This window comes from Monodon monoceros, unplaced genomic scaffold, assembly GCF_005190385.1.
Source record: "Monodon monoceros isolate NGI ecotype Baffin Bay Population unplaced genomic scaffold, NGI_Narwhal_1 Super_Scaffold_9, whole genome shotgun sequence".
Classification (NCBI taxonomy): Eukaryota; Metazoa; Chordata; class Mammalia; order Artiodactyla; family Monodontidae; genus Monodon; species Monodon monoceros.
This window is the reverse complement of record NW_021703786.1, coordinates 26653048-26669269: the sequence shown is the minus strand read 5'-3', so window position 1 is coordinate 26669269 and position 16222 is coordinate 26653048. Positions and strand designations below refer to the sequence as shown.

Genomic DNA, 16222 nt, shown 5'->3' with positions numbered 1-16222 from the left:
CTTGAATCCGTACTAAATGCCAGGCGTCAGGATGGTCTTAGAGAGGTGAACCTTCAGGGAGTGCGTGGCGCGATGCGGGTGATAAAGGGCGAGCAGCTGATGCTCCTGAGGGAGAAGAAGCCGCTGCAAAGGACCCCAGCAGGGCAGCAGAGAGGGAACACACAGGGTAGACTTTCCAGGGGACAAGTCCTGTGCTGGCCTTTAAGGGCGAGGTGGGACTCACCGGACACAGGCAGAGGCGTAGAACTTGAGATGTCCCAGCTGAGAGTCTGAGGGGAGGGCGGAAAGAGACAAAGTGTGTGGAGGTCAGGGAGCACATCACAAAGGGCTTCTACCTAATTCTTTCACCCACCTTCACGCCCGGTCCTTTTCTTACCTTTCAACCCCTGTGCCTTGGAACTGCCTCCCTGCCCCTCTTCATTCGTCTCAGGCGCTTTTGTCAGAGCTGAGTGAGGGACCCCCTCTCTCGACAGAACCCAATGGAATCGCATTTTCTCCGTTGCGCTCTTTGTGGAGCATGTGCTCCTGGGGACCGAGAGCTATATTCCCGAGCTGCGCAAGCTGGTGACAGAGTATGTCTTCTTGCTGAACAAGGTGAGCGCGAAGGCTTGGCCTGTCAAGCACTGGTCTGCCTCTTTGTAAGACAAAGAACAATTGAAATGTGACCTGACTTTTATCATCTTGGTGGTATATCCCCTTTCTGCTCTGAGAGTTTTATGTGAGTTATATTTCATCACATAGGCCATTAACATTTTGGTGTTTAATATTTTAATATTTACCCTCTCCTGAGTGTTAAGTCAGGGTGTGTCATTTAGGGTTCCTTGCAGGAAAAGGAACTATTCATGCAGCAAGTACACTTGGGAAACCTTTGGGAGGACTGAAGGTGGGCTCCAGCCAGGCCTCCAGTGGCCCCAGGCCAGACCAGCAGCCTGGCCCGCGGAGGGAGCTGCTTCCCACGGCCACGGTCAGGAAGATGGGGGTGTAGGAGAATGCTGCTGGGCCTGTGGACTTCCAAACACAGTGCTGTCGGTGGGACCAAGGGGTCAGGAAGCCCATGTCTCTGCCCCTCTACACCCTTTATAAAGTTGGTGACACACAGGATAGTACTCTGTAGAAAAAGTGACTGTCCTTTCAGCATCAGTGGCCACTCAGGGAAGACAGTGTCTGCCCACTGGGAACCTCACACAAGCACTGCCAGCAGCTTTGCTGTACAGCCTTTGAAATGTCCTTTTGTGACTGGCTTATTTCACTAAGCATCATGTTCTCAAGGTTTATCCACATTGTAGCAGGTGTCAGAATTTCCTTCCTTTTTAAAGCTGAATAAGATTCCACTGTATGGATAGAGCACATTCTGTTTATCCATCTGTCTGTTAATGGACATTTGGGTTGTTTCCACCTTTTGGTGATTGTAAATAATGCTACTCTGAACCTGGGTGCACAAGTATCTGTTTGAGTCACTACTTTTAATTTTTTGGGGTGTGTACTTAAGAGTGGAATTGCTGACTCATATGGTAATTCTATGTTTGACATTTTACCATACTGTTTTCTACAGTTGCCACACCATTTTACTTCCCCACCAGCAATGCCCCAGGGCTCCAATTTCTCCACATCCCTGCCAACACTTGTTATTTTCCTTTTTTTTTAATAATAGCCCTCCTAATGGGTATGAAGTGATATTTCATTGTGGTTTTTGATTTGTATTTCCCTAATGACTAGTGATGTTGAGCATTTTTTCATGTGCTTATTTATTGCCTATTTGTATATCTTCTTTGGCAAATGTCTATTCAGGTCCTTTGGCCTTTTTTCAATCTTTTGATTAACAGATCAAATTTAGGGTATTAAAAACTAATATCATTGCCAAGTAAGATTAATCCTGGGAATTCAAGGATAGCTCAAAATCATAAAATCGATGTGTCATCAGTTACATAACAAATTAAAAGAAAAACTCCAAATGATTATTTCCAAAGGTGCAGATAAAGCATTTGATAAAATGTATAATTTGGTACAAAGATACTCTTGCCAAATTAGGAATAGAAAGGAACTCTCCTTCAGCAGATAATGCCCAAGGGGTATACCTAATAGAAAAACATCTATAGCAAACATTATACCTAACCAGAAAATTCCCTAAGCACACCCATTAAACTCACTATCTTATATCATTAAAGATGTGCATTTCCTAAAAAACAGTGTTTCCACGTCTAAATATATATCCTAGAGAATTTTCCCATTTGTACTCAGACACATGGAAGAATGTTGGGTGCAGAAATGTTTGTAATTGCAGGAAATTGGGAACATTCTAAATGTCCATTAATGGGAAAACAGGTGACCAGTGTCAACAAGTACCGTACAGCAGTTAACATGAATGATCTGAACCTACTTGTATCAACAAAAAAAGCAAGTTGCAGAAGCTTAGGTACAGTGTGATGCCCCTGATAGAAAGTTTACAGCATTCAAAGCAACAAGATTCTTATGCATGCATCCAAATCTAGTGGAAGTGGGAATTTAGGAATGTGATTCTCTGGGGCTGGGTGGGGGGTGGGGGATGGAAATATGATCAGAAAAGGATACACTTGGAGTTGAAGCTGCACCTGTAATGTTTTGTTTCTTTAGAAACTGATAAAGCACATATTCCAAAAAAATGCTATGATTACTTAAAGTTTGGTGGATACGCAGATGGTCATTATATTACCTTTTATAGCTTGAAATATCTCATAACGGGAGGAGGGGGATAGACCTTAAAAGAAAAAAAGGAAGAGGGGAAAAATCAGAAGCCGAGAATATCAACCTTCTCCCCAAAGCAGCATAGTCACAAAGGGCATTCAAAGTTAAAGAAACTGCTAAAAAAAATAATAATAATAAATAAATAAATAAAAAGCCTTGCACTGCAGACACCAGAGCCCTAACTGCCCAGCTTCGCCAGCAGCAGAGGGGATGTTGTGTTTTGTTGCCTTTGTTGCCCGGCTGACTCCTGCCCTTCCTCACTGCTAATTAGCTTCCCTCCTCCTCCCGCTGCCTTTCTCCTTCAGTGCCTGCAAGAGGACTCTGACATCAAGACTCACAGGCCTTTCGTCGCAGTGATGACCACTCTTTGTAAATGTAAGGACCAGGTCAGCAAGAGCCTCACCAGGTGAGATCTTGGGTTTGGGATCTGCAAGGGAGAGAATTCAGAACCTTTTGTATTTTTCGCTTCTCACGGCCAGCTTCTCTGCTTCAGAATTGGTCACCCTTCTTGGCTTCTAGGTTTGGGGTGAAGCCGTGCCCCATCTGCCTGGGAGATGCACAGGATCCTGTCTGCCTGCCCTGTGACCATGTATTCTGCCAGCGCTGCGTCGAAGTTCACCTCACCCAAGGGCAGATGGGATGCCCCTATTGTTTAACTGACTTGCCAGACAGCTTCTCTCCTTCTGTTTCCCAGGAGCATCGGTAAAACACCCTTCCTCTTGAGAAAGCTTCCTCTTCTTTCTTCCTTTTTTGCAAATACAGTATTCAGAAATATAATTATTAATCTTAGAAAGCCTGACAGAGAAGTGTTCTAAGAAAGACAACTAACTACTTATGTACCTTTATAAACACCTGGTGCCTGAAAATTATCCTCTCCTCAAGACATACATGTATACAGATTAGGGAGATAGAAAAATTAGAGGAAATAAACCAGAAAGTCGTAAACTAAATAAAGCCATCACAAGAGACCCAAAGAATTTAGATGCAACTGGTTTGTCCTCTTGATATGTAAATTCCATCCATGTTCTATGTCCTGAGGATAAAGCTAGCTCTTATCTGGCTAAGTGCCTTTCAGGGCAGTAGTTAAAATTAGCCTTAAGTGGTTGGTTTTCCTTCCCGTTTTCCTCCATTCTGATGCCTCCTGAAAGCGGAGCACAAGGCAAGCCCAGTGGATGGGATCTTTGAGAAGCTCTTGGGATATGAAGGCTATTGCTAGATGGCCCAAATGATCAAAGTATTTCTCAAAAGAGCCAAGTGTATGTACTGTCTGCAGTTTTGGAGATTGGTTCTAATCAATGTAAGGAGATACTTGCATCTTTTAACTAAAAAAAAAAATGCTGTCCAAATCCCAAAGTACTCTGTAAGGAGGGATTCTGGAACACATTCTATAAGCCTTTTGACCGTGGTTTTCAACAATTCCTAAGGGAGGTCATCAAGAAACATGCTCGCTTCCGGCAGATGTGCAATAGTTTCTTTGTGGACCTAGTTTCTACCATGTGCTTCAAAGACAATTCTCCACCTCAGAAGGATGTGGTCAATGTTCTGCTGTCTTTACTCTTTGTAGAGAAGGAGCTCTTTCGAGAGGCTTCCCAAAGTGAGTGGATTTCTTCCTATAGACTTAAAAATTCAGTTCTTCATCTCACTCTTTATGTCTGATGTGAACGATGATCTACCTTTCTCCTTCTGGTTTAAGGACGCCGTGAACACACAAAATCTCTTTCTCCTTTTGATGACGTTGTGGATAAGACCCCTGTCATCCGCTCAGTGGTACTGAAACTGCTTTTGAAGTACAGGTGAGCACCACGAACGTGGAGTTGCCTCTAGCACGCCTTGACTTTTTATTCTCCTCGTGGCTTTTTCTTTGCTGCCAAGCATTCTTTGCAGAACCTGTAGCTAGTTCATGATTTGGGGAAGCTTTTTCAGCAAGAGACGCCCTTGTTCCTTTATCTGTATGGGTTGTGTCCTTGACATATTCACATACTGGCTATGAGTTCAGCATGCCTACAAGCACGTGGTTAGGAAGAAGACAGATTTGGGGGAAGGGTGCAAGGTGTTGTAACACGTGCGGGAAGTCGGGAGTCAGGAATCTGCGGTTCTCATCTCAGTTCCACAGCTACAAAGTTTTGTGGTTTTTTGGATGGTAAGTTAGACTCTCCCCTCACCCTGCTTGCCCTTGATGTTGTCTAAGTTTTGCTTCAGCTCTTAAGTTTCTCTGATTCTATAAATGGACAGAGAAGCCCATATGGTGCTTCAGCTCAATGGTCTTGTCAAATTATGCTATTTTAGAAAATTCTTAGGAAGCTGATCTGTAGGGGGCTTCCCTGGTGGCACAGTGGTTATGAGTCCGCCTGCCAGTGCAGGGGACACGGGTTCAAGCCCTGGTCCGGGAAGATCCCACATGCTGCAGAACAGCTAAGCCCGTGCACCACAACTACTTGAGCCTGTGCTCTAGAGCCCGCGAGCCACAACCACTGAGCCCACGTGCCACAACTACTGAAGCCCGTGTGCCTAGAGCCCGTGCTCCACAACAAAAGAAGCCACTGCAATGAGAAGCCTGCGCACCGCAACAAAGAGTAGCCCCTGCTCGCCACAACTAGAGAAAGCCCATGCACAGCAACAGAGACCCAACGCAGCCAAAAATGAAAGAAAGAAAGAGAGAGAGAGAGAGAAAGAAAGCTGATCTGTATTTAGAGGCTCTTTTGGAAGATACTCAGTATCCTTAGCCTGTGTTCTGACTTGATAGAGTACACCTTGAGGTGATGGCAAAATCAAGATGCTGTAAGAAAAGTTCCAATAGAAACAACTGTTTCTAACTTAAATGTCCGAAAGGTGACTCAGGATGGAGATTAGATTTACATTTAAGCATGGATCTGCTGCAGCCTTGTCCACGGGCATTTTATTTTGCTTCTATTTTTTCCCCCCATTATTTGTGAAATAGTTTTTTCAAACAGGATTCCTGGAGGATTTTCAAATAAAATACTCTTAAAATACATTTTCTTACAGAACTAGTATCTTACTGTACCTGAAAATGGCTTTTAAGGCATACATGGAAAGAGTTGACTTGAGATGTGAGAAGAGCCTCTTTTGATATTCTGTGCTTTTTATTAATTTTGGTAAATGTGTGAAATCTGTATTCATTTGAATCTCTTTGCTTAGAGAAAGGGAACAGTATCATCAACATGCATACCTCTTGACATATAGTGTAGACACATTAACATGAGTACAAACAATGCTTAAAGGTAAACACTTTGTTTTGAAATATTTAGAGAGTAAAATTTACAGAACTGATTTTGAAATAAAAATCTTGAGACATAAAACACAATTTAAAAATCTGCATTGTCATTCCCTGGGTTGAGAAATACTTGTGTCATTGCTTTTGTGATTCGAGTATTTTCATGTATTAAGAATCAGTCAGGGGCTTCCCTGGTGGTGCAGTGGTTAAGAATCCGCCTGCCAGTGCAGGGGGCATGGGTTCGATCCCTGGTCCGGGAAGATCCCACATGCCACGGAGCAACTAAGCCCGTGTGCAATAACTACTGAGCCTGGGCTCTAGAGCCTGCGAGCCACAACTACTGAGCCCACGCACCTAGAGCCTGTGCTCCGCAACAAGAGAAGCCCCTGCAATGAGAAGCCCACTCACCGCAACTGGAGAAAGCCCGTGTGCAGCAATGAAGACCCAACGCAGCCAAAAAGAATGACTCAGACCAGACTTAGACATACTTTGTGGAAATGTAGGCTTCCATTCTTTAGGCAGACCCGTGTGGGGGACAACATTGATGAGACTGCAAATAACACTAAGATATTATCTGGCTTTTTCAACATGTTGATATTTGCACTGATGTTACTAAAGTAATGAAGGGTGAATGTGGTAGCATCTTAGCATGAGGAAACCCCGGTATTGGCCATTGTTTCCGTCATCACCAACCACATATAGTTTTTTAAAATGCCAATTTCACTTAATGTCCTTGACGAAGCTATAAAAATTCTTAATTTTACTAAATCTCCACCTTCGAGGATATGACTTTTTAATATTCTGTTGAAATGAGAGATACACACAAAGCAGTCCGGCTGCACACCAAGGTACAGGATTATCTCAAGGAAAATCACTCATGCGGCTTTTGAGTTACATGCTAACTTGGCTGTTTTTTTTTGTGGAATACCACTTGTACTTGAAAGAATGACTGACAAACAACACTTATTCAGACTTGGGCATTTGGCAGGTGTTTTCTTGAAACCAAGGGATGTGAGCCTGTCACATCAAGGAAGAGAACTGATGGTTTTGTTGCTAAAGATAAAATTCAAGCTTTTAAGCAAATATTAAAATTTTGGCGGGAATTCCCTGATGGCCCAGTGGTTAGGGCTCCACGCTTTCATTGCCAAGGGCCTGGGTTCAATCCCTGCTTGGGGAACTAAGATCCTGCAAGCCATGCAGTGTGGCCAAAAAAATAAATACATTTTTAAAAACTTAAAATAAAAATTTGGAAAACCTGTATCCTCCACCGGGAGCCTATCAGCTTTCTAATACTTACAGACCTTTTGATGATAATGAATGTGAGGTTTTTTTAAATATATCATAAAATTAAAATGTGTCAACATTTGCCAGATCTGCACAGCTCAGTGAACCGGTATTTTTGAAGTGACTGATGCTTGATGTCAGAGAATTTTGCATTGATCAAAAAGAAATCCATTTGAAGTGCAAGGCAGACCATTTGATTTTAATGTAATTGACTATGAAACGTGCATTGATAGGGTTTCAGATTGCACATTGCAACTAACCTTTAGAAATTATCATTTATCAAGTTTTGGTGTAGTGTCAAAGGAGAATATTCACAGTTACCTGAAAAGGCTACTAAAATATTTCTCCCTTTTCCAGCTACATAATGTGTGAGACCAGATTTTTCCTCATGTAACTCAATATAGTGCAACCAATTAGAAGCAGAAGCAGATTTGAGAATCTAGTGAACTTCTGTTAAGCCAGGTGTTAAAGAGATTTGCAGGAATGAAAAACAGTACCCCTCTTCTTACTAATGAATTTTTGTTTTGGAAAAGCTTTTTAAAAATATTATTTATGTTAATATGTAATGAGTTTAGTATGGTTATTTTTAATGAATTGATGAATATTTTCAAATTTTTTCAGTTTTAATTTCGAATACTGTATATATCAGTAGATGTAATCCACAGAAACAAAAGCTCTCTGAGGTTCTCAATAATGTTTAAGTCTGTAAAGGAATCTTGGAGCCAAAAAGTTTGAGAACAGCTAGTCTAAAATAGGGAATTTTATATTCCTCCAAGTTGGTGCTAGAATATTTTTCATAAAATCGTGTTACAAACTATACATACACATGTATGTATGTGTGTATATATATATATATATATATATAATTATACAGGAAGGGGGGGATGGATAACAGGCAAATAGATACATACATACATACCTTTTTTCTTTTTTTTTTTTGGCAAAATGAGTTTCCAGACCTGAACTAACCAGGTATAATATTTCTCCTTCCAAAGCTTCCGTGACGTGAAGGATTATATTCAGGCTTATTTGTCCCAGTTAGAAAAGAAACCGTTCCTGGCTGAAGATAAAGCTGAATTGTATGTGCTCTTTAGCAGCTGCCTGGAGGTAAGCTGATTATCACCTCCCTGCATTTCTTTTTCAGACTCTCCAAACCATGTGGTTTATGTGATGGAATAGTGTTTTTCTGAAAATTTACAGAATATAAATTAGGTGGTAACATTAACAGATGCTCTGCTCCATGCAGGGGAAAAAAAGTTTCAAAAACATTGCTTCTGCCCTCAGCAGTTGTATATATTGGCATTTATGCGCATGTGCATGAGGGGGAAAAAAGAAGCATAGAAGAATATGCCACCAGAGTTGTCTCCAGGTGGTGAGATTGTGAATACTTTTAATTTTTATTCTCTTCATATTTTTGTTACTTCCAAAAATCTTACAATGCATATGAAAAAATAATATTAGATAATAAAATTTTTCATCATAGCTTTTCTTTTTCCCCTCCTTCTTGCCCCTAAAATAAAAAGGGGTATTAGTTTTCCATGATTCAAAAAATGTACACTCAAACCCACAACACTATTCTTTATCCTTCCTGCATTCTCCACGACCACACTGTGGAAATTTCGAAGGTTGGAGACTCGCAAATAAAAAAGAATAATATCCTTTCTTTCTGGTTCTATGTTCCCTAGGATTCAATACATGAGAAGAATAATACTGTCTTCATAAGGGATGAATTGAAATACCTAAGAGAGGAAGGCCAGTTCCTTAAGACGTACCGACCAGTGGGATGCAGCCAAGAGCCCGCTGGCGAGGCCTCGGTGGAGTACCTGCAGGAGATGGCCCGCATCCGCCTCTGTCTTGACAAGGCTTCTGAGATCCTCTCTGAGCTTCAGGACGGCTCAGGCAGGTCTTCTTCCCAAACTTTCTTGACCACAGGCCGGGAGCCCGTATGATCTAGAAATTCAGGAAGTGTGGGAAGCTGGTTCTTGGAGTAATGCTGGTCTGTACCATGTCCCCTTTCTTCTAGATTAGTTCTTTCACTGTGAATTCCTAAAGGGGAGGCCCCAGAGCTCTTACTAGCCTCTGTTCCAGACAGTTAACTAACAAGTACCCTCAGCCGTCACTCAGCCTTTCTCGTTGGCTCTGCAGAGATGGCGGAGGAGAAGCGTCGCTACCTGCGGCAGGTGGAGCACTTCTGTGCCCGGGTCCAGAATGACTGGTACCGAGTATACCTGGTGAGGAAGCTCACTAGCCAGCAGGGGATGGAGTTTGTGCAGAGCCTCTCCAGACAGGGCCATCCGGCCCACTGGGTGTTTCCCAGGGGAGTCATTGCACAGCAGGTAAGAAGGGTGGTCCCAGCAGCCCCTGTGCTGTCTCAGCTCCGCTGCCCGCCCCCCAACCCCAGGAGCGGGGCTGCTGCTTCTCCATTCCTCCCTGACCTTCTCCCACACCCATCACGGAAAATGCGTGCATCTGTTCTGGTCTTCTCCTCTGTCTCTGTGCTTCAGTTGATTGACCCAGCTCGTGATCACATTTAGACTGCCTGCCTAGGGGAAAGATATGTGTGTATGTGTGATGTGTTTGTCACCCACCTGCACAGCATATGTAGGCATCACTTCTGATAGAGTTTGACACAGGGAAAGCAAAAGAATGATTCTGTGGCTTTGGCTTTTAGCAGATTAAAAGTCATTCAGCCAGGGATTTCCCTGGTGATGCAGTGGTGAGGACTCCATGCTCCCAATGCAGGGGGCCCGGATTCGATCCCTAGTCAGGGAACTAGATCCTACGTGCATGCCGCAACTGAGAGTCTGCATGCCGCAACTAAGAATCTGCATGCCACAGCTAAGACCCGGCACAACCAGATAAATAAAAAAATATTTTTTTAAAAAATCCTTCAGCTTTCAGAATAAGCCCTTTTTATCCTTGGCAGGCGAGATAGGAAAGGACTAAGGATGACAGAGTTGCAGCCATTTTGGCTTCAGGGCTGCTCAGCGGTCCTTTCCTAGTGCTCAGAAATGAATGAATTTTTACTGTCCTGGAGTTACAAAAATGGCACTAAAGATCCTGGCTTTTTGTTTGCTCCCAACTGGAGCTTAGGGCTAACATATTGAAGTCCTTTGGTGCTCTACTCTGAGTGCAGAAGGAAAGCAGCCACAAGATCACCTCCCCCAGATTTTCACCCACTCCTCGCTCTTCATCTATTGAGGAGGTGCTTCCCAAACAGCAGTGGGATGTCATGCCTCAGTCTGGACCCAGAAACTGGGTTCAGCTGCCTTTAAACCTCTTATGATTGCCTGGTTCATTTACCTATCAAGAAGGTTCTTTCCTAAGCATTCCTCACACTGTCCCCACCATGATTAACCCCTGTGTTCCTGGGGTTGCAGAAGGATCATACAGGCCAGATGGATCAGTATCTGGTGCATGGGGACAGCTACAAGGCTCTCCGCGATGCACTGGGCAAAGCCATTCTGGAGTGCAAGCCCCTGGCCATTGAGACTGCTCTGGAGGTATGTTGGACTGGGGGACTGCTCTGCGTACACAGTGGCCCCTCAGAGCCTAAGTCTTGTCTTGTTGGTGTCAAATGATGCAGCGAAAGAGGCCCCACAGGGTGACATGCTGCATCAGAAGTCTTATGCTCACGGCCTCACGGGCTCGCCTGGCAAACGGGAGTACCAGTGGTTGATTTGGGGTGGTGGGTTTACACGAGGCCACCGGCACCTCCTTTCTGATTCATTTATGTCCATTACTTTCTTTGAGACCCTGCTAAAAAGTCACTTCCTCCAAGATTCTTCTGCTCTGACATGTGATGGCACAGGAAGCAAAACCTGTATCTGTGTAGCCTCATAATTCCCATAGAGGCGTATGCATGTGTTTATTTTAATAGATACAGGGTTTTTAGAATCTAATCTTTCAATTGTTCTGGTCATGTTTCCTTGTTTACCCTGGCATTTTGCTGGGAAAAGAGGAAATAAGTATCTTATCTCTGCTCAGGAGAAGTTTCTAGGACCAGTGAAGTAGTCAGAAAGAGAACAGATGGTGATCTCTGTTACTTCTGTTGTAAGCTATCTGATAAATATGCATTGAGTTTAATATGAGAATGTTTATGAACAGTTGTTTTTCCAGAAGATGGTCCTTGAGGTGCAGGGTCCCAGGCGCCCAGGGTCTTGGGAAAGGCTCCCTCAACCTCTCCAAGGCTTAAGGGCTGATCTCATTTCATATTCACATACGAATCCCATGGGATTCTGGCCCTGAGCTAGATTTTTTAAAGTCTCACTTGATATCCTTGCTTTTTCAGGCCTGCAGGAGCCCCACAACTCAGCAGGCTGCCCACCTAATGTTAGCACTTTTTAGAGAGGTCACGACTTTGTACAGATCCCACAGTGCAAACCTCCATCCTAAGCCACAGGTGAGTATCAGCCTTCAGGGCTGTGTTCATAGTCTCATAATTTGGAGGGACTTTTTGAATAGAGGTAAGAGTCACAAAGACCAGTTATGCCCCAAATTTTTAAAACTCTAGGATTGGGGTTTCCAGCCTTCTTATGTGGAGCAACTACTTTCTGTTTCATCCAAAGCTTTTAGAGTAACAGTTAAAACACAGTCAAGAACATAAGATAATGTTTTCCAAAATTATGAAAACTAGTGCTTGGGTATGTGGTTTCTGTGTTTGTAGAGGAGAATTCTCTTCTCCAGATAATTTCCCTTCAAACAGCAACCATTTAGCCATTCTAACCTTGATTTAAAAAAAAAAAAATCAAAGTTATTTTAATGCAAAAAACTTTATCTATTTATTTTTGGCTGCCCCACTCGCCTTGCGGGGATCTTAGTTCCCCAATCAGGGATTGAACCTGCGCCCTCAGCAGTGAAAGCATGAAGTTCTATCCACTGGACCACCAGGGAATTCCCCTTAACCTTGATATTTGATAGGTATTTGCAATCAAAAATGTATGAGTGACATAAGAGCAAACCTCTGGTTTTCTCTCACTGTTCACATGATATTCTGCTTTGTTGTATTTTAATTTCTTTCCTGTCAGCAATGTGAGGCTATGGAGAAATTCATTGAGGAAAGAAAGACCTTGTCTCCTGATATGAGACGTTTTGCAATATCCCTTGTGAACAATGAACTACCCCTGCTGAGGACCGGTCCTGGGGACAACAGCCTTGAAGGGACAGTAATAGAAATGGCTATTCATGTTGCAACCATCCTTCTCTGTGGACAAAGCAAAGTCTTGGAACCCCTAAAGAATTTGGCCTTCTCCCCAGAACTCATGGCGGTAAGATTGGGATATGATTGCATCCGCGTTCACAGGAAAAACTTTAGAGACCCAGCCGGTACCTCAGAAACTGTTGAACCTGTTTATCTTCTAGATTCTCCATCTGCCTCTGTCTCACTTGACCCTTTAGTCCACAATGATGGTGAAAAACTTGCCTTGCCCTTTGTTATCTCACAGGGAGCTGTTCTGTGTTCTTCATAGAGAGTTTTTTAGGTCAAGAAGAAAGAAAATCAAGGTCACATTCTTACTCGAGGCCTCTTGGTGATCAGTGACAGCCCGTCGATATGCTCACTTAGCTAAAGCCAGCCCCGCTCTTTTGACTTTTCAGAATGCCTTTCTTCCAACGATGCCTGAAGACTTGCTTGCTCAAGCTAGGAAGTGGATGGGTCTGGAAGGAGTCCACTGGTACAGTAAGTGTTGGCCTGAGGTGGAATCCCACTCCTGAGCTTTGAAGAGCATCCTAAAACCACATGAGACATTGTTATAGAATTGGGGTCCACGGGTTTGTCCCTGAAGGTCCTTATGTGCCTACCTCCTTCTGCCGTGGCTGCCTTTGCAGAACATGAACAGCTTGCAGGAACTGGTACCCTGCTGACTGTGGATGAGCCAGATTATTTTTTTCTTAGTCACAGGGAGAGGGTCTTTTAGGGTGCACTTCTGTTCCCTGGAATATGCCCTTTGGGGAGAAGGGGGTGCTGGGAAACACATGAGAGGCTCAGTCAAGGGCCAGCTCACAATACAACCGCGTTTTTGACCCAAAGATAGTTCTTTTAGAAATATAGAACTGAAGGAGAAAATAATATAACCCATGACTTTATGTAAATTTTGCTGTTGCCTTGAGTAGATGATCTTTTAAAACTAGTTTTAAAAATTGTTATAAAACCTGCTCATAGCAAAAAGAAAAAAATCAAAGAGAGTGAATAGGAGGGTATAAAATACTATCCACCCTGCCTCCAAAAGTAAACCCTGGTATGAACCTGTAATCTAGTTTCTCTTTGCTTTGTGAAATTAAACACAGACATTATTTTTCAGTGATACCGGTTGAGCTCCTGGTATGTGTCAAATATCTAATGAGTTCTAATATCTAGCGAAGTTCAAGATTTCTGGTAATGTGCTTGGGAAATCAGGTCCACGTCAGCATTTGGTTAGACCAGAGAGGAGGGAGTTAGCTTTCCCTTTTCACCGTGGGTCATTAGGTGAATCCTCATCAGCCAACACGTGTCTTGTTCTTTTAACAGCATGTCCCAATGGTCACGCGTGCTCTGTAGGCGAGGTGAGTCTTGGTATTCAGGGTAGGGTTTGGGGGGTTCAAAATGTGTGTTCCTCCAGGTCTGAGGAGGGGAGCTGTGGAGGAGGAGGATGGATAATGAGGGTCTGGACCTTTTGGGAGAACATAGACTCATTTTGCCGGCTATTCTAGGTATTACGACTAAACATCCAAATGGTACTAAGGTTTTCCAGCCAGGGTTTCTCAGTCTCAGCCCTGTGGACATAACGCCTTATTGTGGGGGCTGGCCTGGGCATTGTTGGAGGTTTAGAAGCATTCCTGGCTTCAACTCACCAGATGGCAGTAGTATCCCATCTCACACAGTGTGACAAACAAAACTGCCTCCGTACATTGCCAAATGTCCCTTGAAAGACAAAACTACAGGACAGGAACCACTGATGGCCATCCTTCCTGGCCACTGCAGCACAAGATCAGTGACACGGGTCTTTATGTGACAACAAAGTGTTGACTAGACCGTAGGCTGGATTACTATCCCAGGGAGGAGATAGGGTCTAGATACCAAAGGATAGGAAAATGAGACACATATCTTGTACGCCCGTTGGGGGAAGATCTGTGTATTGTTCATCTCTGAATCCCAAAGCATCAACCAGGGCCCTTCATAGTGTCATCCATACTTGCTCAGAACAGGCTATTGAATTGAAACAGATAAATGCTATTTAATAAATAAATAAGCGACCTGGAGGATAAACCTGATATATGCATTTTACTTTATCTTTCTGAGCTTCTCACTTACTTGTCTGTGAAACAGGATTAAAATAGATTCTTCCTAAAACTGCTCCTGAAATTCTGTGGTCTGGGAACCTGAGACTGGTTTGGTTTGTGATAGACTGTTATTCAGTGTATATAGTAGCACACAATCTGATTTTGAAAAATGAGCCTTTGGAAGTAGTGAATCATATGGTTACATTTTTTTTAAATAAAAAAGTCCAAATGGCGTCAGGGAAATCAGTTTGGAAGCTGCTATAGTATTCCTGGTGTTAGATAGTGAAGCAGTAAGGCCAGTGTGATAGGTGGGGGAATGAATGGAAAACAGTGATGAATATGAGAAAGGAGGATTGAGTTTTATATATTTGTCTATAAAGTGACTATTTAGGAATAAAACTTAAATTGTCTCTATTTTTTAAAAGTCTGTATTTGCCCACATACAACATAGTTGGCATGGAGTGCCTGCTCTGTCTCCCAGGGCTCCTGTAGCCCCACCTGACACACACATATGCTAAAGGAAGCAATCGTAGTGGCGTCCGCTACCTCCTGTGGTAAGTATGTGCTCATTCGCACGATGGCATTTGTCCAAACTGAGCTGGGGTCGCATTTGTGTTTATCCTAGTGTGGCTTGCCGATGGAACAGAGCTTTTGTATTGACTGTGGTGCTCCAGTTGGAGGGATTAATCACAAACCAAAGGATGGATTTCGTGTTATCGAGTATGTAAGATTTTATCTCCTTTCTAAATAGTCAAACCATGGGCTTTGGGGCTGTTTCTGTTCCAGCTGATAAATCAATACTAAATATAGTATCAATTACTATTGTACATTTGGACCTGGGTCTTGTTGATATCAACGCCAAGGTCCCTGTGGTCATTCAGTAGTGAGGCATTTGATCTGTCATTGGCTAACTGGGCTCTTAATGCAAAGCAGACCACGCGTTAATACTTATTAATACTTGCTAATTCAGATGTCTTCCATCTGAATCTTGGGCACAACCCCTGTAGAAATTGCTTGACATAAACAGGTGACCAATTTCAGAGGCACATTTAAGTCTGTCACTTATAAACTCTCTTAGCTTACTCTTTTTTTTTCCCAGAAAAATAGAGGAGACATAGTCAATCTTATCAAATACTTCAGAATCCAGCTAAAAATCTGATCTCATAATCCCACACTTGCTCATGAGATGAGTATGGTTATACATGCTCCCTTAATAGGAGGTGTGACCTCTCTACGTTCATCATATATTCTAGCTCTTTTAGTGCTGTTGCAGTTTAAAATATGCTAATCTGTTATCTCCATAAACTATCAGAATGTCTTAGAATCTTCAGTAGCTTTGCAACTGAATGTACCCATCACACTATTACCTCCCATCTGGGTGTGATGCCGAATCCTTTGCCAGACCTTGGATCCCAGTTTTTGATTTGGGAAAAGGAGAACAGTGTGTACATATTCCCATGGTAATGTCAGCTATTCCAAACTCTGACTGTCCTTTGCCCGCCTGCTCCCCCGATCCCCCACAATGATTCAGTGGAAGAAGCGGGTCCAGACCTCCATCCTGACACATGGCCCCAGGACTAGCACGAACAGCCGTTTTTTTATGCTTTTAAAATTTTTTTTTTTTTTTTTTTTTTGGCTGTGTTGGGTCTTCGTTGTTGCACGCGGACTTTCTCTAATTGTGGCGAGCGGGGGCTGCTCTTTTTTTTTTTTTTTTTTTTTTTTTTTTTT

At 43.0% G+C, this 16222-nt stretch overlaps 1 protein-coding gene across 8 annotated transcripts in view; it reads left to right on the top strand.

Moving 5' to 3' along the window:
* RNF213 (ring finger protein 213) overlaps positions 1-16222 on the top strand; it is a 111863-nt gene that overhangs the window by 80825 nt on the left and 14816 nt on the right. For all 8 annotated transcript variants that reach the window (XM_029212153.1, XM_029212154.1, XM_029212155.1 and 5 more), the window contains 14 exons: positions 474-594; positions 3027-3127; positions 3241-3423; positions 4146-4315; positions 4415-4514; positions 8233-8344; positions 8923-9136; positions 9383-9573; positions 10618-10740; positions 11529-11639; positions 12265-12504; positions 12833-12914; positions 13743-13777; positions 15120-15214. In XM_029212153.1, the coding sequence (XP_029067986.1) occupies positions 474-594; positions 3027-3127; positions 3241-3423; positions 4146-4315; positions 4415-4514; positions 8233-8344; positions 8923-9136; positions 9383-9573; positions 10618-10740; positions 11529-11639; positions 12265-12504; positions 12833-12914; positions 13743-13777; positions 15120-15214 (1878 nt within the window). The remainder of the gene's footprint in view (positions 1-473; positions 595-3026; positions 3128-3240; positions 3424-4145; positions 4316-4414; positions 4515-8232; positions 8345-8922; positions 9137-9382; positions 9574-10617; positions 10741-11528; positions 11640-12264; positions 12505-12832; positions 12915-13742; positions 13778-15119; positions 15215-16222) is intronic.